This window comes from Clarias gariepinus, chromosome 7 (genome assembly GCF_024256425.1).
Source record: "Clarias gariepinus isolate MV-2021 ecotype Netherlands chromosome 7, CGAR_prim_01v2, whole genome shotgun sequence".
NCBI lineage: Eukaryota > Metazoa > Chordata > Actinopteri > Siluriformes > Clariidae > Clarias > Clarias gariepinus.
Window position 1 is genome coordinate 23,871,672 of NC_071106.1, and position 27,448 is coordinate 23,899,119.

At 39.3% G+C, this 27,448-nt stretch overlaps 1 protein-coding gene across 1 annotated transcript in view; it reads left to right on the forward strand.

The window, feature by feature from the left end:
* The window catches only part of reln (reelin), a 1,039,407-nt gene that overhangs the window by 106,166 nt on the left and 905,793 nt on the right, over positions 1 to 27,448 (forward strand). Inside the window, exons 2-4 of the mRNA XM_053500241.1 lie at positions 4,921 to 4,994; positions 7,771 to 7,785; positions 13,710 to 13,723. Coding sequence (XP_053356216.1) covers positions 4,921 to 4,994; positions 7,771 to 7,785; positions 13,710 to 13,723 — 103 coding nt within the window. The remainder of the gene's footprint in view (positions 1 to 4,920; positions 4,995 to 7,770; positions 7,786 to 13,709; positions 13,724 to 27,448) is intronic.

Genomic DNA, 27,448 nt, shown 5'->3' on the forward strand with positions numbered 1-27,448 from the left:
CAATGGAGTCAATGTGAATGTCCCACTTCAGGTCCTGAGAGATGGTCAGGGCCAGGAACCGGAATGACTCCACTGCTGTCACAGTGCTGTTCTTGATGGTGAGTGGGAAAAGTGCAGGTGGGTTCCTTCTGAAGTCCACAATCATCTCCACTGTTTTAAGCGTGTTCAGCTCCAGGTTGTTGAGACTGCACCAGACAGCCAGCTGCTCGACCTGACTTCTGTAAGCAGACTCGTCATCGTCCTGAATGAGGCCGATGATTGTGGTGTCATCTGCAAATTTCAGGAGCTTGACAGTGGGGTCTGTAGAGGTGCAATCATTGGTGTAGAGGGAGAAAAGCAGTGGGGAGAGAACGCATCCCTAAGGGGCTCCAGTATTGGTGGTGTGGCTGTTGGACATGAATTCCCCCAGTCTCACTAGCTGCTGCCTGTCTGTCAGACTGGTGATCCAGTGACAGATAGAGCTAGGAACAGAGAGCTGGTTTAGTTTGGTCTGAAGCAGTGCTGGGATGATCATATTAAATCCTGATGAAAAGTCTATAAACAAGACCCTTGCATAAGCCCCTGGTTTGTCCAGATGTTAAAGGATGAAGTGCAGTCCCATGTTGACTGCATCATCAACAGACCTGTTTGCTCTATAGGCAAACTGCAGGGGGTCCAGTAAAAGTCCTGTGATGTCCCTCAGATAGGCCAACACCAGTCTTTCAAATGACTTCATGACCACAGATGTTAGGGTGACTGGTCTGTAGTCATTAAGTCCTGTGATTTTAGTTTTTTTTTGGAATGGGGATGATTGTGGAACGTTTAAAGCACAAAGGCACTACACATTGTTCCAGTGATCTGTTGAAGATCTGTGTGAAGATGGGAGCCAGCTGGTCAGCACAGGATTTCAGACAGGCTGGTGTCACGCCGTCTGGGCCTGGAGCTTTCCTTTTTTTTTGTTTTAGAAAGATCTGGCGAACATCCTTTTCACAGACCTGGAGTGCAGGGGAGGAAGAAAGGGTGGTTGCCAGAGGTGATAATGGTGGTGTAGAAAGAGGGTCAGGACAGGGGTGTGGTGTGAGACTGGGTGTTTCAAATCTACAATAGAACTCACTCAGGTCATCAACCAGTTATTGATTCCCTACAGAGTTGGGGGATGGCGTCTTGTAGTTAGTGATGGTTTTCAGGCCTTTCCACACTGAAGCAGGGTCGTTTACAGAAAACTGATTTTCCTGACGAAGCTGTCTGAGTTTTGCTGTAAACCATGGTTAAAAAAGTCCTGGTAGGGATGCACATGTCCTCACAAAAACTGATGTAGGATGTTACAGAATCTGTGAGCTCGTCCAGATTGGTGGCAGCAGCTTCAAAAACACTTCAATCAGTGCAGTCAAAACAGGCCTGTAATTCCTGCTCTGCTTCACTGGTCCATCTCTTTAGTGTCTTTACTACAGGCTTAGCAGATTTAAGTTTTTGCCTATAGGTCGGGAAAAGATGAACCAGGCAGTGGTCAGAAAGTCCTAAAGCTGCTCTGGGGACGGAGCGATATGCATCCTTTATTGTGGTGTAGCAGTGATCCGAAGTATTTTTGTCTCTGTTGGGGCATGTAATGTGCTGTTTGTATTTAGGCAGTTCACGTTTAAGGTTTGCTTTGTTAAAATCCCCAAGTGTAATTAAAACCGAGTCCGGGTGTTGTTGCTCCGTGTCTGTGATGTGAGCAGCCAGCTGTTGCAATGCTGCATTCACACCCGCAGGGGATGTGGAGGGATGTACACATTCAAGAATGAACGAGGTAAACTCCCGCGGCGAATAGAAAGGCTTGCAGTTGATGAAATATGCCTCTAGATCAGGACAGCACATCTTCTTCAATGGTGTCACATTTGTACACCAACGTTCATTGGTGTAAAAGCATGTCCCGCCGCCGCCTCGCGATTTCTCCGTTGATTCCGTGTCGCGATCCGCTCTGAACAGCTGGAAGTGTAGCGCGTTGTCTGGAATGGCTTCATTCAGCCAGGTTTCCGTGAAACACAGCGCAGCAGAGTTTGAAAAGTCCTTATTTTTCCTGGAGAGCAGGAAAAGTTCGTCCATTTTATTGGGTAGAGAGCGGAGATTCGCCAGATGTATACTTGGCAGCGCAGTTCAAAAGCCGCGCTGTTGGAGCTTGACGAGCGCACCGGCTCTCTTCCCCCGCCTGCGCTTCTGAAAGCATTTCAACAGTGCCGCGGCTCCGCCATTTACAATGTTCAGAAAAACGTTTGAAAAATCGAAAACTGGTTGAAAATTGTGTGATGTGTCCTGCTGAATGTTCAGCAGTTCATCCCTGGTATAAGTGATAACATTTGAGAAAAAAAAAACAGGACAAACTAACAAAAACAGTAAGACAGATAGAGAGCTCCACACCGAGGCAGCCATCCGCGGCGCCATCTCAGGAAAAACACAACGGTGGACAGACAGGGAGCTACAGGTTTGAATGACTTAAATAGGGGAATACACGGGGCAGACACAGGTGCACTTAATTTAGTAATTAAGTGAAACATGTACACACATGGACACACTAAAGGGAGAAAAAGCGGCAGGATCAGATCTTATTCCCTAGGACCAAAATGGCACAGGTGTTACAGTACTCATGTTCTGTAAAGCCTTCATAACGGCTCGAATCCAAGATGCTGTTAATTGTTGGTTTTTGTTGATTTTTGAGGCTGGTAACTCTAAATGAACTTCTCCTTTTGGTTTGTCTTCCTGGGAAGATCTTTAGGAAAGGCAGTTTCATCATGGTGCTTGATGGGTTTTGCAAATGCACTTGCAAAAATAATTCCAGACAGGCTGACCTCCATGTCTTAAAATAATAACTGACTTGTGTTGTGTTTTCCATGATCTTATTCGTTGTTGTTGCTAAATAATTACCTAATTCCATGTGTGTTATTTCATAGTTTTGAAATCCCCAGTATTGTTGTAGAATGTAGAAAATAACCCACTAAGCACAAACAAATAAATTTGCAAGTAATCCCAAACTTTTGAGTGGTAGTGTATATTATAGAATTGGAAATACTGCAAATATTTCAGTATATTTAAGATAGAGATATACAAATTGTCACAGGACCGACTCAGGACAGGAGAACACAGACGACAGAAGACACGAATATGCAGGGAAAAAATTGTGCTCTTTTATTTAAATTCTTCTCTCCTTTCACAGTGCACTCAAAAAGAAAAATGCTGAAAAAAGTTGTTCTCGCACACTCACACACACAGTGCTCTTATGTATTGGGGTTTCTTAGAGGTGAGGGAGGTAAAGCAGTGCAGAAGAGGCAGCCTCCTCGGCAGAAGAGGTGTTTCTCTGACTGCAAACAGGATGTAGGGGAGTAGTTAGTTCCAATTTCAGCCGTCCTAATTTACTACCCATTGTAGCATCCTATTCAGTGTCTGATGTCCTTTTGAAAGCCCACAGCGAGCCATGATCTCTGCCTTCAGCCTGTCATAGTCATCCACCTAGTCAGTGGCAAAAGCGAAGTATGCTCATTGTGCCTCCCCAGTCAGTAGCGGAACTAAGATTGTTCTCCAGTCTTCCTTCGCCCAGCCCCCAATCTCAGCTGTCCTTTCGAAGGTTTGTAGAAACGATTTGATGTCGTCGTGGGGGGTAAGCTTTGTCAGGAATCGTTGTGCCTCCCTGTGCTGCTGTATGTGCACTAACCCCTGTGTGGCCCTCTGGACACTGGGCGATCTGTTCAAGCATTGTTTGTTGCTGGATGGTTATTTCGTACAGGTGTCCCAGGAACTCTTCGGAGGAGCGGGGTAATGCAGAAGAGGCAGCCTTCTTGGTCAGAAGAGGCAGTGTCCTGTGTCGCGTGTGGCGGCGCAGGTGAACAGCAGAGGCTGGAGGCTCGGTGTGGCCGCTTCTCGGCTGTGTCTTTCTGTGCGTTCAACTCTCGTTAGTGACGGAATCTATGAAGGGAGAGGTGATAGGTGTCAGTAGCGTAGTCATCTGAATCCTACTCACCGGGGGTCTCAGAGTTGAGCCTTTTATCATGTGCCAGTGACTACTGGAGGGTAGTTGATTAAGAGCTACTAGCCGTGGAGGATTTCGCCGGCCTGCCCCTGAGTCGCTGTCCACAGTGCTAAATGCACTAAATGTGGGCTGTAAACCTGCTGTCACACAAATATACATTGTTTCTCTTATACATACAATGTATACAAATATTTTGGTTTAAAGAAGTCATTCAGTATATTCAGGTGATCAATTAAGTTTTTTTTTTAGGATGGCATATTCCAGAGTGGTTCTGGAAGCATGAGAAGTAATTTGGTCATTCAGTACATTTAGGTCATCAGCTGACTTAATTTTATTACCACATAACGTTGCTAGGCCTAGACCTGAACAACCTGTACAGTAGCCACTATGCATGATGTATTCATCGCTCCATACACTTCTCTTCTTAACATGATGCACCCATCTTTCTGAACTTAGGTCAATCTGAGCTCATCATACCACATGACTGTTTTCATTGCTCCAAAGTCTAATGTTTATCCTTTCTAGCAAATTCAAGCCTTTTTTTTTATTAGCCTCACTAATAAGTGTTTTTTTATGGTCACACAGCTATTAAGTATCAATTTTAAGAGTTCTCATCACATTGTGTGTATGGAAATACTCTTACTTTTACTAATAAACATAGCTATTATTTACCATGCACCTTCATGCAAGAGTATTTCATGCAACTGTTCAAGTAATTTCTATTCAAAATGTATTTCTAACCACATTTTTTCCACAAAACTGATGGTTCAGCACTATCCTTCCAAGTTTAAATAATGTGTTGAAGGGTTCTTAACCCTGTTTCAGTAATTTCATACCTCTTAAGCTTGCTACAGTACAGCCCAATAATTTAACTCTATTGAAACACTAGCAAAAGTTTATATCTTAGACCTCCTGTACTAATTATGTGCATCTCTTTGCAGTGACAATCTCCACTAGTTCATTCTTCGATGGATTGTTAGTCACTGGTCTTTACACCTCCACAGCTGTCCAGGCAGTACCCATTCCTTCTCTGGCATATCTTAGATTTGGTAAGTCTGTGACTGAAGCCCTGGTTTCATTATGAATTTATCCATTGCTGTGCTCCCACCTCATAAACTGGAATAAATGTCCAAGTATACATCCATATGAATTAAATTGATCAGTGAGTTAAGAGTAAAGAGGAACATTTGCAATTGAAAAGTTGACATGCAGTTCCATCGATTTCAAATGACAGGCCCCTGGTTGATCTGTGATCTGATCTCCCTCAAATACCTGGTGAATTTGGCTGTGCCTCGTTACTAGCTATATTATGTTAATATATATGAGCACTAATATATTTAACTGCAGTGTCAGTGTTTGTCTAACCACAATTTAAACATGCAATACTATTTGTAATAGTGCATTGCCTACCTATTTTTATTATTAAATTAAGGATGTCATCTTGGATGCTTTTGTGTTCTCAAAATCTGTCAGTTGTTCATGCTTCCCATTTTTTTTACACCAATCAAAACGAATAAAAGACATTGTTTCTCACTTTATTACCAATGATATATAGGCTATAGTAATGTCAAACTTATTAGAAGGTATAACGTCACACATGTTTACACATTCTAGTTAAAGTTATCATTATTTCTTTTTTGTGTAATAATAATAGTTTTTTTGTTAGCATACCTAACATACATTAACATCTCATATTTTGCAGCTCTCTATTTCAAATAACAGGGTATAAGCAAGTATATTTTATATTATTCCTTTAAATACACAAAGTGTCATGTATCTTCTGGCATGCTTTGTTTTCATGGTAGAATTGCCATTAATTAAACGTGTCATACCAAAAGCAATTAATTAATTGCACTTGATGGTGATTAAAAAGGCCCAGCAGGGACTCTACTTTCTTAGGGCACTGAGGCAGAACAACATACCTAAGAGACTGCTGGTGACCTTTTACCAGTGCTCCATAGAGATTCTAACATACTTCAACAGCGTATGATTCACTACCTGTACCGTGGCTCAAAGAAAACACTCCAGAGGGTGATAAACATGGCCCAGAAGATTATCAGCTGCCCTCTCCCAACACTAAATGAATTATACAGTTCCCACTGTATCAAAAAAGCTCAAAACATCCTTAAGGACATATCACACATATCAGAACGGCAAGACAGACTAATCAGATCACAGACAAACAGGCTAAAAAACTGTTTTTATTCAACAGCCATAACTGCACTAAATAACTGCACTACATTTATGCCCCTCCTTATCTCAAATGTTAAAGGTAAGGATGATTGCTGTGCCTTGACTATTGACAAGTAAAAAAATGTTATACAGGTAATGTTACAATGACAATAAACCCTATATATCTAAGGTTTAGAGCTTCAGAAAAATGAGGTAATCACAGAGTCATCTGTGTGTGTGTGTGTGTGTGTGTGTGTGTGTGTGAGAGAGAGAGAGAGAGAGAGAGAGAGAGAGAGGGAAATTAATTAAAAGAGCTGCTTTTGAAATCACTATTTCATCATTTTAATCTTCCTTTACCTAATTTTACAGCTAACTTGACTACTTTATTATTTTACACAGATTGTTAGATGCATCACAAATGTAGGTAGTTATTATATGGAATGTTATCACAATAATGTGACACGCTAGCAAACATGCATAGACAAATTTTTGTTGTACTTTACATAAGTTGCTTGACAACTATTACTATTAATGATTTCCATATAGTTATATTTATTTTCAGGAAATAAATTATAAGAATTATAATAATAACATGATAGTAGTCAAAGTAATTAATGTTTGTAATTTGTATAAAATAACCTTAATAAGAATAAGCTGAGAAGCACTCTTTCAGTTGGGAAATAAATAAAAAAACAAAACATACTGTACACTTCACTGACTAATATTTTCAAGTCTTCAATGACTTATATTTTTAAGTCTTTTTTTCAAGCCTTAAAGTCTTGGTGTACGTTTTTTTTTATGTCTCTAGTCTTTAAGCCAAAACAGAGAGAATTTTGCAGTCCCACAATACAGCTTATGAGACTGTTTACATTCTTGTCGTCTTTCATCCCCCTATACCAGTTATCTGTAAATTAACCTGAGAGAACTCAACCCACACCTGGGGGGAGCTAAAAAAGGCTGTGTGCACACACAAAACTATAGAGCACCATTTACATGCAGCATTTCGATCAACGGCACTATTCTCTGTTTAGTATCTATTCATATTCTCTCTCCCTCTCTCTTTAATCTATAAGACCTGATTTTAATAGTATTTTTTCATATAACAAATAGTGCATTTGTGTAGTGGATTACAAGGGCCATTTTTCATGTGTTTTTTATGCTCTTCTCACGTTTCATTTATGATAGTTGTAAAGTTATTTACCCAGTTTCGCTAGTGGCTAGTGGTTTTTGTTTAATCCAATAAAAACAAACCAAAAAAAAAAAGACAAAATGGTCATCTCAAACCTTTTACTTACATTTTTTTTTCTTTGGTGGCATTAGACTGTAGTTCTTAGCAATTTCAGTATATCCACAGTGTGTGGGTCATCATCTGCTTCTTTAAGCAGAAGTCAGCCACCCAGCCTCAACCAGATCTGACTCTCACCAGGCGAGAGGCACAGAAGGAGAGTGTTAGCAGCCGGCACCCCCCTGTAAGGACCGGGGTACGGCTTGCTGCCCCTCTCAGGCCGACTCTAGATCAGATCGCCGCACTGTCTTCTTTCGAAGAAGAAGTCCTGAAAGTATGCACCCAGGACCGTGGGGGTGACCGGGGAGGGGCACGTAACGTTCTTTCCTATAAGACCCAGGGGATCGGTGTTTAGTTTCCGCCGCCTTTGGTGTTTCGGACAACACCGGTCTTCAACGACACGTTAGTCCTTCGGTCATATCCTGCTATATTCCAGGATGCCGAACCACTAACTAAAGACTTGAAGAATGCATACTTTTACATATAAATTTTGCCACAACACAAAGCTTTCGGGGGGAAAGCTTACCAGTATCGGGTCCTTCCATTTGGTCTAGCTCTGTCACCCCGCACATACACAAAATGTATGGATGGAGTCCTGGCTTCCTTGTGACTCCAGGGCATCCGTATACTCAATTACATAGACGACTGGCTGATCCTGGCCCAGTTTTAGCAGCTAGTGCTTCGATATCGGGATGTCGTCCTAGCTCATCTCCATTCGCTGGGCTTGAGACTCAACGCTACGAAAAGCCTTCTCTTTCCGGCTCAGAGGACAACATACTTGGGTGTCAGATGGGATTCGATCACTATGCAGGCACAATTGTCTCCCGCTCATGTAGAATCCATCCTCAGTGCCCTGAAAGAAACCAGACTAGACCAGAAAGTGACTGTACATCACTTTCAAAAATCTTTAGGCCTCATGGCAGCTGCATCCACAGTGATACCTTTGGGTCTTTTGCACATGAAAGCTTTTCAGTTGTGGCTTAGAGCCAGGGGATTTCATATGAGGGCCAATCCCCGAAGGCAAATAAGGGTTACGCGCAAAGGACTTCGTACCCTTTCTATGTGGTTCAGACCCCGGTTCCTGACTTTGGGTCCCACTCTAGGTCCGTCTTGTCATCGCAAGATGCTAACGAGCTTTGGAGATGCTTCCCTTACCGGCTGGGGTGCGGTCTTGGATGGCCGCCCAGCCCAAGGAAGCTAGAGAGGCCATTTTCTCGCATGGCACATCAATTGCCTCGGAATGATGGCTCTATTTTTGGCCCTACTGCACTTCCTCCAGCAGCTCAGAGGCTACCATGTCCTAGTGCGGGTGGACAACACATCGGTAGTCTCCTACATAAATCGCCAGGGCGGACTGCCATGTGCCCTGCAGCAAGTGTGCAACACATTTGTTAGATTTCATAGTCTGGACGTTCATGCCACTACGGGCTCACAAGTCCTCGAGTCAGCTTCACAGACATAGTTGCGAGACCTCTCTGCCTTGTGCGTACACGCTACACAACCTGGGGGTCCAGAACTTGCAGTGCGGCGGCATTGGTACTCTCGTTCCCATAGCGTTTTCACGCAGCATCGAGTGTAGCCTTTGAAAGGGAACGTTTCGGGTTACTTTGCTGTAACCCTGTTCCCTGAAAAGGCAGGAATGGGATGCTGCGTCCCAATGCCGCACTGCCCATGTGACCGGACGTCCGTTTAGGCAAATCAATCTGAGGAATGTTCCCGGTTCACTCCTATTTATAACCTGCAGGTGCGTCTTATCAGATGATGAACCCGACCGAGGTTATATAAGCCAAAATTTGGCGGGTTTGATACACACATACTTAACAACCGGCAACACGAAAAGATATTCCCATAGCATTTTCATGCAGCATCTGGTTCCTGCCTTTTCAGGAAACAGGGTTACAGCAAAGTAACCCGAAACGATCTTGTGGCACTCTGCGAAACGAATTGAACCCTTCCGCAGGAAAAAAAAAACCCGTTCTTAATTGCCACATCTGTAGTCAATGACTCTCAGTATTATAATTTCAAAAAATAGAAAAAAAACAGCTTTAACCTTATTGTCCTCCATTTCTCCATCATTCTTCTGTTTTAAGCACTCGTTCTCCTCCTGTAGCCGCAAAAGAATTCACACATTTTGTCCCACCTGCTGAGACAGGAAAAAATGTGAGTTAGTTGACAGAGCTTATTCACTTTCAGTTTCAGCATCTGCATCCTCATTTGGTCCTTGAGCCAGTCACACGGTTTTCTGGGGTGCTTTGTGCCATCTACGGTGGGGTGGTGCTGCATTTCTTCTTTTGCAGTTTTTTCTGGCAGGCCTCATTTCAGGCCAGTCTTGTCCCAGGATAAGGGTCACTGGGAGGTTTGCCATCAACCCTGCAATCACAGTGTGTTTACTGTGTTGGTCCTCTATAATAAGGAGTAGTCGTGAATGCAGGTGACTGGGAGAGGCCTGCATCTGGCTGAATAATAGAGGAGCATGGCAGGGTAACCACTCGCCCAGTATTGATCAGGACAGGAAGTAGCATTTCTCCAACCAAGACCTACTTTTTGAGAGCTGGGGCTGACTCCTCTGGGCCAGGTTGACTTGTCCAAAACCCTGGTGGGGATGGCGGTGGTTCCATTTCAGTCAGCATCCATTTGTCCCATGGTGACTCTGCTCTGAATTACTGTTGAAAAGTCTCTTTCCATTGTTGTCGGACATAACAGGAAGGAATTTTCTCTGGCACACATTTCTTTTAGGGAGCAAGCTGCAGTGTTGCCAGCATGCACTCGAGTGCCTCAGTGATGCCACGCAGGAAGATTGAAGAAAGCATACCCACAGTTTTTCTTTCTTTCTGCGGGTGAACCTAGCACTTAGTCTGTGACGACCCTCTCTGTGATTTTCTGTTCCGTGGGGAGACCAGGCTGTAGCCATCATGAAGCAATCTAGCTGTGCTTGCAGTGGGGTTTGTGGAGCTTAATTCCAGTGGTGAAATTCATGCAACGCTTGTATTCTGGCACGCCATAATCTCCTCCTTTAGTTGATTAGGTCTGGTCCAAATGCCCCCAGTGTAAGTAGGCACAAGGTTAGACCAAGCATACCCGGAAGTGTTTATGCAGTGCAGCAACTTAAAGTCTTAATTTTTAGCTTATAACAGCTTAGAAAAAAGAAGTGCAGTTTAAATAATTAACACAACAGTCTTTCTTTAGAGGAGCCGTTCTGGTAGAAAAATACTTCAGGTTGACAGATGACTCCAATGCGGGGCTCTGCATTTCTCTGCGAGCTGTCCAGGAATACCAGAGTCTGTGGGAACATCAGACAAACATAAGTCATATGTCCTAACCATCCTATTCACCAGTCAGAAGGTTCTGAACCCTTTTAAAGGCTTACACTGATACCTATGTAGCCACGCCAAATAGGCGCGGCCGTGTGAATTGCGTACGAATGGCGTACGGCTGCCCTATGCACGCCGTAATCCCCCCTCCTTTTTCTTCGAGAAAGGCGTGTCAAGATTTTACAGTAAACACGCCCATTCAAGCCCTATTTATGCATTTACCTGGTTCCACCACTAGATGGCGCTTCGTTCTCAAGGACACGTTAACACAAGTTGCAATCACGTGATTTTAACAACCCACCCCCGCCGAACTGACGCTGCCAAACTGCACTAGAGATGAAGATGGCGGCTTAATGGACTATTCGCGGTAAGTGCTGTTTTAATTTATAAAATTTGTTTGGGATTAGTTTACAGTTTATTTCCCAGTTTAGTTTTTTACCGTCCGTTTTGAAAATCACTGGCAGCACCAGCAGCGGTCAGATGTAACTTTAGATAACTTAATGATATGTTTACCAAGTCTGGAGTTAACATTACAGCTTACTGTCAGTGTCACAAACTCAGAATGTCACTCCTCTTTAACTAAGAAAAGACACTAAAGCTTCGAAAATACTATTAATGTCCCTATTACAAAAGCTGCACTACAGGATGAAGAGTGTTTGTGTTTTATAAAAATGCCTTTAGAGTCTGACCGCGTGTTGTCTGGATAAATTCAGCGTTTATTTATTCTTTGGGTAAGAGTTAATCTGCAGGTTATATCTGTGAATATAATTTAATGCAGTTCATGAAGGACACAAGCTGAGGATAGATGTACAGGAGCTCACGAGCTAAACGCTCATAACCGGGTTTATATTTTTCTCAATTTGGTGTGTGTGTGGGGAGGTGAGGGGGGCTTCAGTACTCGGGAAGTTATAGTTTGGCTTCAGAGATGAACTAATATATACGAGTGTTATATCGCCTAACTTATTTGTATGAAAAACGCATTTTAATTTAATGCAGACGATAATACAGACAGACCGGGGTTAACACTAACAAAGTTCAATGGTTAAAGTTATCCCAGTTTATTTACATTCCAGAATTTCCCAAAACAGTATTTTACACACTCTGTGGTGTAGGTTTATTAATATCTTTTATATTTATTACAACTAGATATTCTGTAAAGTTTATTTATCTTTGTCTTCACTAAATTCTCCTGTTTTCTTTAATCAGAGCTCCGCCCTGGAGGATTGGGGGGTCAGACGGATGACGGTTGGCCTTTTGGACCTACTGGAGGAGCCTGAACAAGCTGTTGAGGGAGCTGTAGCAGGCATGATGTCACAGTGCAACAGCTTTAGAATGATGTTTGGTCAGGTCTACTGTATATTCTGAACATAGAATTGCAAAACGTCTGATACTTTAGGGGGGAAACAAAGAATTAAACAGTTCCCTCTTTAATATTTAAATATAAATATTTAATATTTTAATATAAAAGAACCAGATAGAGACTGATAAGCAGCTGGTGTTATCCGGGTATTTTAATGACCTTTAAGCAAAAATTAAACATGTTTTCACCTGTTTTATACAAATTATTGTTTTACCTTTGACCAGTTTTGGAAGAATACATTTTATTTTTAAAGTTATGTGTGCGTGTTTTAATTGTTGGGGGATTGTTTGTGTATATAAAAACACATTTACTTAAACCAACAACTTCACTGTGCAAAAAATGGGACCCGACATTGTTTTAAATAGTCAAAGAGTTGGGCTAATAATAATGATAATAATAATAATAATTATTATTATTACTGGTTATAGAAACAAATGAAAACAACAGTTAAACACTTGGGTTTTACTGTTGGGTTGGGGGTTTTAAGAACTCCATCAAAAGAGCAAAGACAAACTTAGAAGGAGTGGAAGGTAAAAGACCTCAGTGGAGAATACTGACTGTGACATGGTGCTAATTGCTCTGTGTGTGTGTGTGTATGTGTGTTTTTGGCGGGGGGAGGGGTACTTCAGACTTACTTGTCTGCGCAATGTTTGTGTTAAACCAACGGAAAAATGCAGGAGCGCGCGCGCGCACACACACACCTCTCATCCACAAATGCTTTAACTGTCTTGTTAATCATTAATTAAACCTATGAACACAGCTGTTCAGCATCAGTCCTAAACACAAGCGCAGGGTCTGTTTTTGTAACTTTAACTTAACTTGCCTTTTGTCCTTACACAATGATAACATGTTGTTTATGTTTAATGTTTATTTTGCAGGAAAAGGTAATAAGCAATATTTAAAATCAAACAAACCAGGAAGTAAGTGTTTCATACATTAAGGTGCTGTGTATAACCAAGTGCCCCAACAGACATAGCAACAGTGTAGAGAGTGTGTGCACTGTGGGGGATTGGAAGGTGAACGAAGATAATCATTTACAAGACAAAAGACGTTCAGAGATGTGTAATGCCCTAAAACTCGCCCCCACCCCCCACCACGGATTGCCCCCATTACGCAATCGCTATCTTCAAAGAAAAGCCGCCGCCCCTTTTCATTCAAACGCGTTAGCGAGTGTTTTTTCTTTCCCTACGCTCGGTTTTGTAAACACAGTTGCGTTCAGTAACACGGTGGAACCAATTACCTAAACAGCAGCAACAACCACCATTATGATCACACTTTGTTGAATTTATATTGCTTAAATATTTCGCAGCTCTGTCCTCTTTGCATTGCTACGTGTTTATTTACTTCCTTTTCGCATCGCACGTATAATGCACTCTAAAACTGACACTATTAAACTTGGAAATGATATAATATTTAATCAAACATCAAGTTATTAAAAGTAACGAATTTGTCACTACTCTTCTCTCATGCAGCACGGCTAAAAAGATAAAAATTACACCAAAGTGCTGCAGGTTTGGTGTCTGTGAGCTTTTCCTAATCAGAGTTACACGGGGGGCATTTTGTGGCTGCTCCAGTTACACTCTACTTAGATATTGCACAGAGGGGAGTTCACTTCTGTTCTCTTCATCCTAGCTTAATTTCATTTCATGAAATAATAGTAAGTTTTGTAAAGTCTAAGTTCATCTCCCCAGCCAGTGTTGTGTATGGGCAGGGTAGCGTCATGGCAGGATTGGTGTCATTTATATTATCTTTTTAGCCGTGCTGCGTAAGAGAAGAGTAGTGACAAATTCATTACTTTCGTTACTAGACTATTTTGTCTGCAAGAGAAATACATTGATACGTTAATAATTTACACCACGATAACATTACTGCAGAAGGATCTAGAGACATGACTTTGAGATGTTTACAGTATATTCGAACCGTAGACAGTGTTTATTCTGCAGAACATTACAAAACAGCCATGTCCAATAAAACAGTGCATCTTTAATAAGCCACATTGGTTTCGAGTCAGTAGTAAAATTAACGAAAGACTGAGAAGCCCCGTAATTTTATATATATTTAAAATGTTCAAATTAACGTTTCAGAGTAGCCTATATAATTTGTCTTGTCATCTGTTTACAGCGTTGGCTGATTTTGTGATTAAGAGCCATGGGTTACATTGAAATATTTTTATTAGTAGTAGTAAGACAGTCTTTAGTAACCTTGGATAAATCACAATATAAGCCCTCTCCCGCGCGCACGCTCTCTCTCTCTCTCTCTCTCACACACACACACACACACACACACACACACACACACGCGGACACACACAAACAAATAAAACATGAAATCGCGTAAAACCAAATGAAACTATGGCAAAAATATATAAGCAGTAAAAATTACAGTAGTCTCCAGTAGGTGATTCCTGTCCTGATAACAGGCGCTGACCCTCTGGAACTGTTTAGTTCTGTTAGTATTGTGTTCAAGTGTGAATGTTTATGGGGATTTAATCTGTCTCTGCTGCCGCATCTATTCACCGTAGTGATAAGTGATTAATGTCCCATCAGATCTTTGATGGGGGACGTTATGCTGGTTAACCCTTAGGAGTCTGACTTGCCACCGGCGGAAAAAGTGCATTTTTTTCTGGTAACCGTGAAAAGAGTTTAAAATGCTCCGTCATGATTAATCATACACATTAGTGTAGTACATCATTTGAATCTGTAAAGGGTCTACTTTTTTTCATGTATACTCACAATATCCACAAAACAATGTGCTTTTGTAAAATAAAGAAAATAAACAGGGTGCGCTTTCAGCCGTCTCAGTCTCCGCGAAAATCTTTTTGAAACACGTCACTAAAATGAACTGAAACTCCGCGAATACTGCACACACAGACATGAGAAACATATCTATAGAAAGCTTAAAGGGTCTACTTTTAAATGATGCAATTCACATTAAAAAAACAAATATTCTCAGTTTATGTAATCTGTATAAAACCAAGAAGATTCACAGAATTTCTGTCGCACTTCATTATCTGCTAATGACCCGTGGCAGGACACGCCATTCACACGGAAAACATTCCCGGCGTAATCTACATACGAGGCCACGCCCCCGGGCAACGGCACGAAAACACACACAGACCGGCTAAAAAACACTCGGATTCAGTGAGTTTTCTGCACGTTTGGAAGATGGCACGCGCTGTACACCTAAGGAAACTCTTCAGATGATTTTGGGCAGTGAGGAGGAGTTTACATTTACCTCAGGAGAAGACTGTGTGACTCCAACGACGAACGGGAGCATTTTGAAGAGAGAACAGATCCAGCAGTGTCAGTGGGTAAGTTATTAAGTCTTATATAACTCTTATTCTGATAATATTAAACTAATATTAGTAAATATTTCCCTTACTTCAGCTAGCTCTTGTCAGCTTATGTGACACATTGGCTTTCAATGCCATTTATATAGTTTAGTGTAGCATGTAGATAACACTGCTAACAGGCTGCCTTATGTAGCAAACATGTTATTTCCCGGTGGCTAAGCTAATATCTTATGGAATTTATAGATGTTTATAAATGTTCTAATGTATTTTACCTCATTTTGGATAGCTGTAGATTATGGTTGCTAATATATATTTGGATCCGTTTTGGTTAGCTTATAACACTGCTATTGGTAATGTTATTTAGCACAAACAAGCTAGTTCCAGTTGGCTAAAATACTGCCTTATGTAGCTAAGAGACATAATGAATTTATGAATGTTTATGAATATTTCTGTGGTGTAAATGTTCATAATGCCTTTTGTTAAGCTTGTATTTACAAATACCTGTTTAGAATGTGTTAAATATGTGTGTAAAGCATGTCAGGTGGATGGTGTTTGCTAATGCCTCAGGTGTAAATGTTTGAGATGCACTAGACTTGTAACTTCCATACCTATTAATTGCATATCCATTTACTATGAACAGTATAGGCTAACTTATTTATTTATTTATTAATTTGTTTTTAGGAATGTGTCTGCATCACCCTTGCCTTCACCAGCACCTCACATCAGGACACCACATCAGGTTTGCACCATTTTACCATGAATGTTGTTTGCACTTTTTGCACTTTTTATTTATTTTGAACTGTTTTTGGAATTTTTGCAAGTGAATGTTAAGTTATTCTAAATAAACCACAAACAAAGTAATATGTTTCTGTCCTCTAATTATTTTTCTTGTAACACTTTCCTCTGTGTAACACTTTCCACATACCTGACTGAAAGGGGTAATTATACAGCTCATTATGCGGGTCTTTGTCTCCCTGGTGTGAATTACAGCATTATTCATGATCATTCACGTCTCCTCGCATATTGCCTTTCTAAACAAAAAGTGTCTTAGAAAATTTAAATGAATGTATTGTTTTCTGTAAATGAGTAAGGAAGGTGATTGTCACATCATTTTGAAGTAAAAACTCTACATTATAAGATCCAGGTCACAAAAGTCTTGTGCACAAATGTCATGAATGTGTTTTGTGGTCTTATTTCAGTGAGTTGTTTTTTTGTTGTTTTCAAAAATCACGCATAACATTTTTTTCCTCCAATATACAAACTTGTACATACATGCTGCTCATATATTATTGTTGCCCAGTTTGTGCTGAATAAAATTATATCAGACTTTAGACATTTATATGTTTATAAGTAACTGAAAAATACACAAACGTCAGGACACGTCAGAATCTCTTCAGAGCTCCAAAACACCCTCAGACTCCTAAGGGTTAAATGACTAAAGAAATACTGATTCCTGGACAGATATTTGTTCCAGATATTATGCGTCATTAATCGATTTGTTATGCCAATTTTTAACTATCAGCGAAAAAAAAACATCAGCGAAAACATCAAAAATATAATGAAAACAAACTCAAGCAGAAGTTAAATTTTAAGCTTTACTTTGCAGCAAAATATTATCTACCAGTGTATTAAACGGAAATAGATAAAATACACCGTAATGTAAAATACTGTACATAGCCTGCATTTGTATTCCGTACCTACAACGATCGGTATAGATAAATTACAGATGTTACCGTGTCTTTAAGTATTATTAAGGATGTCCTGAAAAATATTGCAATAAATAGTTTTATTAATTAATTAAATTAATCATTAATTAAAAATAGCATAAGCATCATGGGTTGTGTATTGAGTGATTTAAATCTGTTTTATGAATCGTTTTTATCCTTTTTTTTACCACATCATCTATTTATGAAACTATGTTGACGTTAGTTATGTTATATATTAAATATAGTAACCGGCTGCTTGGACACTGCAGTTAACTGAAGCAGTCAATGCTTCATCTGGCGACAGCATTGCAACCATCTTTTTAGAAAGCGCATGTGGGCGTTTATGGGGCGGGGCATCGTTAACTACATCATCGCGGGGGATAACATTCCGTGCACGGATCGATCATGGTCCTGTCACGGTCCTGTCATGGACCTATCATGCTCCAAGCGGCTGTTTGACGTGGCTCCCACTGTAATTACACCACAGTACCACTTTTTCTTTTTCTGCCTTCACTTTTTGAGATGGATTTTTAAGTTCATTACCACATATTCTTGTTTATTTCTTTGATGTAATGTTTTATAAAGGAGTACATTCACCTTGCAGGACTAGTCTATTAGTAATGAGGCTTTGTGCCTTCCACTGAAAAATCAACAAGGCAACCATACCAGCACTTTGCTAGCACTCCTGAGTGCTTCATTTAAAACAAGGATAGGGACATACCATATCCAAATGGTGTTCTGCAGTTACTGCAATAATCTAAATGATTTCAGTCTTAAAAATTATCTCATATCTTGTATTTATCACTCCTGCAATAGAGGTCACTAGTTCTTTCTTCTCTATCCATTTCTTCTTTTTATGTTGTTGTTGTTAATGCCATTTAAATATAAGTCCTAATTCCACCTTCCTTAATCTTTCCCCCCCTATTAGTCTTGTTTAACTGCCTCAGCACATGAGACTTTTTCCATTTTGATCTGTTGTACCTCTTTTTTCAGTTGTTTATTTCACAACATTTGGCTTCTTTTTTGCCTTCTCCACTTAATGAGATGTATTGCATCCTATTAGCAAGTTTCCATCTTCTAACACCATTTTATTTCTCCTTCTTGCCCTCTAATTATTTTTTGGTAAGTCTTTTTAGTCCTCCTTTTCTCTTAAATATCACTGCTATATTTTACCATAAAAAAACTGTTGGGACCCTATCTGCTCCAGGTGTGTCATATAATTGCTGACCCTGAAAAAAAAATTAAATCCTTGCTTCATGAAACTTCTATGCCAGGTGTTTCCTGTTTTTTTTCCCCCCTCTTACAACTTCTTGCTTTTATAGCTCTATTTATTCTTTTTACTTTTTCTGAGTCATTCTCTCTCCTTCATCATCCTCACTGAACCTAACAGAATCACTCTCTACCTATCTGTCTCATTTCCTGCCACCCTGTCCATTTTTGTAAAGACCTGTACAGGTCATTAGCCAGTATTCCCACAAAATACTTTCCACAATGTTCAATCCTGCACTTAACATCTGTAATAACCTATTTGTTTTCTCATAATTCAGATTTTCTCTTCCACTCTTTTAGTCTTTTATCACTCTTCTGTTTTTTTGCCATGCCACCAAAATGTTCAGCATGTATCCTTTTAATGTTCATCTGTGGCAATTGTTTTGTTTTTGCACCTCAGAGCAGTAAACTGATCCTGTGTGGCCTCCGGAGCCCTCTAACATGTTAGTGGAGATAGGAGTGATTTCCTATTTTGAGAATCTTGATAAATAGCTCTTACTCCTACTCCTAAAAGTAAGACCAAAATTGCGTCACTCTAAGAATTTTTGACCACTTACGAGCGATTCCCTATAAGACATGCATATTTGCACCCTCCCCCCCCCCCCAGACATTTCTTTTTAAATTCCATTTCATCTCCATACTAATTTTTTTATATTTGTACAGAAATCATCTCTTCTTCATAGTTGTACAGCTAGGTTTTCTTATATTTTTCTTATATTGAAAATTTTGTCTTACCTTCTATAGATATATTTTTCTCATCTTAGCTAAATTTATTTTCCATATTTTATTTCCTTTTGTTCATATTTTCTATTAATAATCTTTTATTTTTAAGGTATCGGGCGGTCGTTTGATTTCACTGCATATGTACTGTTTATGACTGTGTATATGACAAATAAAATTTAAATTTGAATTTGAGAGGTGCTGTTGAGCTTGTAATGGAGTAGGACATGTTTTGAGAGGCTCAGGAGGATTATTTTCAAATTTTTTATTAAATTATGCTTTTAATTTTATTGTTATTCTTCCCTATTAACAGTTTTATTTGTATACTTGTCTCTAAAGGTGGCCACGATGTCCGGTAAAAACACTAAAACCCGTAGCACAACGCAGTCACAACTAAGGCCTCATCCACAGGTCACGGCCTCACCATGCACGATTCACTGCCGCGCGCTGAACCCACGGTTCACAAAGGCAGTTTCTGTGATTGACACGGGTGTTTAAGCTTGAGATATTGTACAGGCTGTAAAGACACAACTGGCTAATGAAAAGGCCACCATTGATGCCGGACTGTCTAAGCTAAATGGTAACATAGATGAGATGGAGCGCTCGCTCTCTGATTGAACTGATAACATTACTGCAATGCAATACAATGTCTTACAGCAGATTTAGTCAAACTGGATAACAAATGCGAAGATTTGGACGCCAGATCACGGCATAATAATATTCGCATAAAGGTGTTCCTGAGGGTCCTAACAGCTGCACTAAGTCTAACATCGCAGTGCTGCTTAAAGTGGTGCTCAGCCTGGAGAAGGAGCCAACTTTAGACAGATTTCATCACAATCTGCAGCCAATACTAAATTTTACTACTACAGTGAATGCCTTGATGTTTACAGCATGCTAGAGAGTTAAAGCAAATTAATTTCAAAGAATAGTATTTTTGTTTTTCCCGACCACACAGCAAAAATTGCAAAAGCTCGTGCTTCTTTCAATGATGTCCGGCGACAACTTCGTGGCATTGAGGGTATACGCTATGGCCTGTTTTATCCGGCATGGCTGAGAATCACCTACAATGGTGTTGGAAAAAATGTTCCTACGGCTGATGAAGCAAAGGACTACATTTAACTATCTAAACTGTGTCAACTGCACTCATAGTGATTTAAATAGTTCTTCATATAATTATTATTATATTTATTCATTATATATTTATTCCATTTTATTTTTAAATGGGTTATTTTTCTTTCTTCTTTTTTTAAGCGAAATGTGTGATCTGTTTACATTTTCTGATGCCACCTCTGTCTATGCAAGCTTCTTATTTAGCAAAGTTAGTGTTTTAGTCTTGATACAGTGGGAGCCACGTCAAACAGCCGCTTGGAGCATGATAGGTCCATGACAGGACCGTGACAGGACCATGATCGATCCGTGCAGGGAATATGATCCCCCGCGATGACGTAGTTAATGATGCCCCGCCCCAAAAAACGCCCCCATGCGCTTTCTAAAAAGATGGTTGCAATGCTGTATAATTCCGCCAGATGGAGCATTGACTGCTTCAGTTAACTGCAGTGTCCAAGCAGCCGGTTACTATATTTGATATATATATAACATAACTTACGTCAACATAGTTTCATAAATAGATGATGTGGTAAAAAAGAGGGATAAAAAACGATTCATAAAACAGATTTAAATCCCTCAATACACAATCCATGATGCTTATGCTATTTTTAATTAATGATTAAATTAATTAATAAAACTACTTATTGCAATATTTTTCACGACATCCTTAATAATACTTAAAGACACGGTAATATTTGTAATTTATCTATACCAGTCGTTGTAGGTATGGAAAACAAATGCGGGCTATGTACAGTAATTTACATTATGGTGTTTTTATCTATTTCCGTTTAATACACTGGTGGATAATATTTTGCTGCAAAGTAAAGCTTAAAATTTAACTTCTGCTTGAGTTTGTTTTCGTTATATTTTTAATGTTTTCTCTGATGTTTTTTTTCGCTGATAGTCAAAAATTGGCAAAACAAATCGATTAATAACGCATAATATCTGGAACAAATATCTGTCCATACGGATCAGTATGTCTTTAGTCATTTAACCAGTATAACGTCTCCCATTAAAGATCTGATGGGACATTAATCACTTATCACTACGGTGAATACATGCGGCAGCAGAGACAGATTAAATCCCCATAAACATTCACACTTGAACACAATACTAACAGAACTAAACAGTTCCAGAGGGTCAGCGCCTGTTATCAGGACAGGAATCACCTACAGGATATACTGTAATTTTTACTGCTTATATATTTTTGCCATAGTTTCATTAGGTTTTACGCGATTTCATGTTTTATTTGTTTGTGTGTGTGTGTGTGTGTGTGTGTGTGTGAGAGAGAGAGAGAGAGAGAGAGCGTGCGCGCGGGAGAGGGCTTATATTGTGATTTATTCAAGGTTACTAAAGACTGGCTTACTACTAATAATAAAAATATTTCAATGTAACCCATGGGTCTCAGTCACAAAATCAGCCAACGCTGTAAACAGATGACAAGACAAATTATACAGGCTACTCTAAAATGTTAATTTGAACATTAAAAAAAAAATATATATATATATATATATATATATATATATATACAGATGGAGCCACGCCAAATAGCCGCGGCCGTGTGAATTGCGTACGAATGGCGTACGGCTGCCCTATGCACGCCGTAATCCCCCCTCCTTTTTCTTCGAGAAAGGCGTGTCAAGATTTCACAGTAAACACGCCCATTCAAGCCCTATTTATGCATTTACCTGGTTCCACCACTGGATGGCGCTTCGTTCTCAAGGACACGTTAACACAACCCAGCAATTTAGCTGCGCTGAGTTGCAATCACGTGATTTTAACAACCCGCTCCCACCCCCGCCGAACTGACGCTGCCAAACTGCACTAGAGATGAAGATGGCGGCTTAATGGACTATTCGCGGTAAGTGGTGTTTTAATTTATAAAATTTGTTTGGGATTAGTGTAAAGTTTATTTCCCATTTTAGTTTTTTTATCGGCCATTTTGAAAATCACTGGCAGCACCAGCAGCGGTCAGATGTAACTTTAGATAACTTAATGATCTGTTTACCAGGTCTGGAGTTAACATTACAGCTTACTGTCAGTGTCACAAACTCACAATGTCACTCCTCTTCAACTAAAAAGACACTAAAGCTTCGAAAATACTCTTAATGTCCCTATTACAAAAGCTGCACTACCGGATGAAGAGTGTTTGTGTTTTATAAAAATGCCTTTAGAATCTGACCGCGTGTTGTCTGGATAAATTTAGCATTTATTTATTCTTTGGGTAAGAGTTAATCTGCAGGTTATATCTGTGAATATAATGTGATGCAGTTCATGAAGGACACAAGCTGAGGATAGATGTACAGGAGCTCGCGAGCTAAACGCTCATAACCCGGTTTATATTTTTCTCAGTTTGGCCGTGACTTTGCGCGGTAGCGCGAGCGCTTAGTTACCGAGCTGGATACAAACTCTGAAGTGTTTATCAGTTAAGGAGTGGGGGGAGGGGGAGGTGTGTGTGTGGGGAGCTGTGGGGGGCTTCAGTACTGGGTAAGTTATAGTTTGGCTTCAGAGATGAACTAATATATACAAGTGTTATATCGCCTAACTTATTTGTATGAAAAGCGCATTTTAATTTAATGCAGACGATAATACAGACAGACCGGGGTTAACACTAACAAAGTTCAATGGTTAAAGTTATCCCAGTTTATTTACATTCCAGAATTCCCCAAAACAGTATTTCACCCACTCTGTGGTGTAGGTTTACTAATATCTTTTATATTTATTACAACTAGATATTCTGTAATGTTTATTTATCTTTGTCTTTACTAAATTCTCCTGTTGTCTTTAATCAGGGCTCCGCTGTGGAGGATTGGGGGGTCAGACGGATGACGGTTGGCCTTTTGGAGCTTCTGGAGGAGCCTGAACAAGCTGTTGAGGGAGCTGTAGGAGGGATGACGTCACAGTGCAACAGCTTTAGAATGATGTTTGGTCAGGTCTACTGTATGTTCTGAACATAGAATTGCAAAAGATCTGATACTTTAGGGGAAAAACAAAGAATTAAACAGTTCCATCTTAAATATATAAATATATATATATATATATATATATATATATATATATATATTTTTTTTTTTTTTAATGATATTTTAATATAAAAGAACCAGATAGAGACTGATAAGCAGCTGGTGTTATCCAGGTATTTTAATGACCTTTAAACAAAAATTTAACATGTTTTCACCTGTTTTATACAAATTATTGTTTTACCTTTGACTAGTTTTGGAAGAATAAATTTTATTTTTAAAGTCATGTGTGCGTGTTTTAATTGTTGGGGGATTGTTTGTGTATTTAAAAATACATTTACTTAAACCAACAACTTCAATGTGCAAAAATGGGACCCGACGTTGTTTTAAATAGTCAAAGAGTTAGGCTAATAATAATAATAATAATAATTATTATTATTATTATTATTATTATTATTATTACTGGTTATAGAAACAAATTAAAACAACAGTTAAACACTTGATCATATGTATCTGTGCTAGTTTGTGACTATGTGACCCATAATAATTTTTTCTCAGTATAAAAGTTTTGGGTTTTTTTTAAGAACTCCATTAAAAGAGCAAAGACAAACTTAGAAGGAGTGGAAGGTAAGAAACCTCAGTGGAGAATACTGACTGTGACATGGTGCTAATTGCTCTCTCTCTCTGTGTGTGTGTGTTTGGCGGGAGGAGGGGTACTTCAGACTTACTTGTCTCTGCCCAAATGTTTGTGTTAAAGCAACGGAGAAATGCTGGAGCGCGCGCACACACACCTCTCATCCACAAACGCTTTAACTGTTGTCTTGTAAATTGTTGATTAAACCTATGAACACAGCTGTTCAGCATCAGTCCTAAACACAAGCGCAGGGTCTGTTTTTGTCCTTAATTAAAAGACACCGATATGTTAATAATTTACACAATGATAACATGTTGTTTATGCTTAATGTTTATTTTGCGGGAAAAGGTAATAAGCAATATTTAAAATAAAACAAACCAGGAAGTAAGTGTTTCATACATTAAGGTGCTGTGTATAACCAAGTGCCCCAACAGACATAGCAACAGTGTAGAGTGTGTGCGCTGTGGGGGATTGGAAGGTTAACGAAGATAATCATTTACAAGACAAAAGACGTTCAGAGGTGTGTTATGCCCTAAAACGCCCCCCCCCCCCCCCTCGTCACGGATTGCCCCCCATTACGCAATCGCTATCTTCAAAGAAAAGCCGCCGCCCCTTTTCATTCAAACGCGTTAGCGAGTGTTTTTTCTTTCCCTACGCTCGGTTTTGTGAACACAGTTGCGTTTAGTAACACGATGGAACCAATTACCTAAACAGCACAACAACAACCATTATGATCACACTTTGTTGAATTTATATTGCTTAAATATTTCCAGCTCTGTCCTCTTTGCATTGCTACGTGTTTATTTACTTCCTTTTCGCATCGCACGTATAATGCACTCTAAAATCGACACTATCAAACTTGGAAATGATATATCAAATCAAACATCACGTTATTAAAATTAACGAATTTGTCACTACTCTTCTCTTATGCAGCACGGCTAAAAAGATAAAAATTACACCAAAGTGCTGCAGGTTTGGTGTCTGTGAGCTTTTCCTAATCAGAGTTACACGGGGGGCATTTTGTGGCTGCTCCAGTTACACTCTACTTAGATATTGCACAGAGGGGAGTTAATTTTTGTTTTCTTCATCCTAGCCTAATTTCATCTCATGAAATAATAGTAAGTTTTGGAGTTTTGGTATGAGTTCATCTCCCCAGCCAGTGTTGGGACAGGGTAGCATCATGGCAGGATTGGTGTAACTTTTCTTATCTTTTTAGCCGTGCTGCGTAAGAGAAGAGTAGTGACAAATTCATTACTTTCGTTACTAGACATGGTCTATTTTGTCTGCAAGTGAAATACATCGATACGTTAATAATTTACACCACGATAACATTACTGCAGAAGGATCTAGAGACGTTCACAGTATATTCGAACCGTAGACAGTGTTTATTTTGCAGAACATTACAAAACAGCCATGTCCAATAAAACAGTGCATCTTTAATAAGCCACATTGGTTTCGAGTCAGTAGTAAAATTAACGAAAGACTGAGAAGCCCCGTATACTTGACCCTGACAATAATAGTCGATCTTATATTTATGTTTATATATATATATATATATATATATATATATATATTTTTTTTTTTTTTAAATGTTCGAATTAACGTTTCAGGGTAGCCTATATAATTTGTCTTGTCATCTGTTTACAGCGTTGGCTGATTTTGTGATTGAGACCCATGGGTTACATTGAAATATTTTTTATTAGTAGTAGTAAGCCAGGCTTTAGTAACCCTGGATAAATCACAATATAAGCCCTCTCTCACGTACGCTCTCTCTCTCTCACACACACACACACGTACACACACGAACAAGTAAAACATGAAATCGCGTAAAACCAAATGAAACTATGGCAAAAATATATAAGCAGTAAAAATTACAGTAGTATCCTGTAGGTGATCCCTGTCCTGATAACAGGCGCTGACCCTCTGGACCTGTTTAGTTCTGTTAGTATTGTGTTTAGGTGTGAATGTTTATGGGGATTTAATCTGTCTCTGCTGCCGCATCTATTCACTGTAGTGATAAGTGATTAATGTCCCATCAGATCTTTGATGGGGAAACGTTATGCTGGTTAAAGACATACTGATCCGTATGAACAGATATTTGTTCCAGATATTATGCGCCATTAATCGATTTGTTATGCCAATTTTTGACTATCAGCGAAAAAAACATCAGCGAAAACATCAAAAATATAACGAAAACAAACTCAAGTAGAAGTTAAATTTTAAGCTTTACTTTGCAGTAAAATATGATCTACCAGTCTATTAAACGGAAATAGATAAAAACACCGTAATGTAAAATACTGTACATAGCCCGCATTTGTATTTCGTACCTATAACGACTGGTATAGATAAATTACAGATTTTACCGTCTTTAAGTATTATTAAGGATGTCGTGAAAAATATTGCAATAAGTAGTTTTATTAATTGATTTAATCATTAATTAAAATAGCAAAAGCATCATGGATTGTGTATTGAGTGATTTAAATCTGTTTTATGAATCGTTTTTATCCTTTTTTTTACCACATCATCTATTTATGAAACTATGTTGACGTAAGTTATGATATATATATATTAAATATAGTAACCGGCTGCTTGGACACTGCAGTTAACTGAAGCAGTCAATGCTCCATCTGGCGGAATTATACAGCATTGCAACCATCTTTTTAGAAAGCGCATGGGGGCGTTTATGGGGTGGGGCATCGTTAACTACGTCATCGCGGGGGATCACATTCCGTGCACGGATCGATCATGGTCCTGTCACGGTCCTGTCATGGACCTATCATGCTCCAAGCGGCTGTTTGACGTGGCTCCCACTGTATATATATATATATATATATATATATATATATATATATATATATATATATATATATAAATTACGGGGCTTCTCAGTCTTTCGTTAATTTTACTACTGACTGGAAACAATGTGGCTTATTAAAGATGCACTGTTTTATTGGACATGGCTGTTTTGTAATGTTATGCAGAATAAACACTGTCTACGGTTCTAATATACTGTGAACGTCTCAAAGTCACGTCTCTAGATCCTTCTGCAGTAATGTTATTGTGGTGTAAATTATTAAGAATGTATTTCACTTGCAGACAAAATAGTCTAGTAACGAAAGTAACGAATTCGTCATTACTCTTCTCTTACGCAGCACGGCTAAAAAGATAATAAAAATTACACCAATCCTGCCATGATGCTACCCTGTCCATACACAACACTGGCTGGGGAGATGAACTCATACTTTACAAAACTTACTATTATTTCATGAGATGAAATTAAGCTAGGGTGAAGAGAACAGAAGTGAACTCTCCTCTGTGCAATATTTAAGTAGAGTGTAACTGGAGCAGCCACAAAATGCCCCCCGTGTAACTCTGATTAGGAAAAGCTCACAGACACCAAACCTGCAGCACTTTGGTGTAATTTTTATTATCTTTTTAGCCGTGCGGCATGAGAGAAGAGTAGTGAAAAATTCGTTACTTTTAATAACTTGATGTTTGATTGAATATTATATAATTTCCAAGTTTGATAGTGTCGATTTTAGAGTGCATTACGTGCGATGCGAAAAGAAAGTAAATAAACACGTAGCAATGCAAAGAGGACAGAGCTGCGAAATATTTAAGCAATATAAATTCAACAAAGTGTGATCATAATG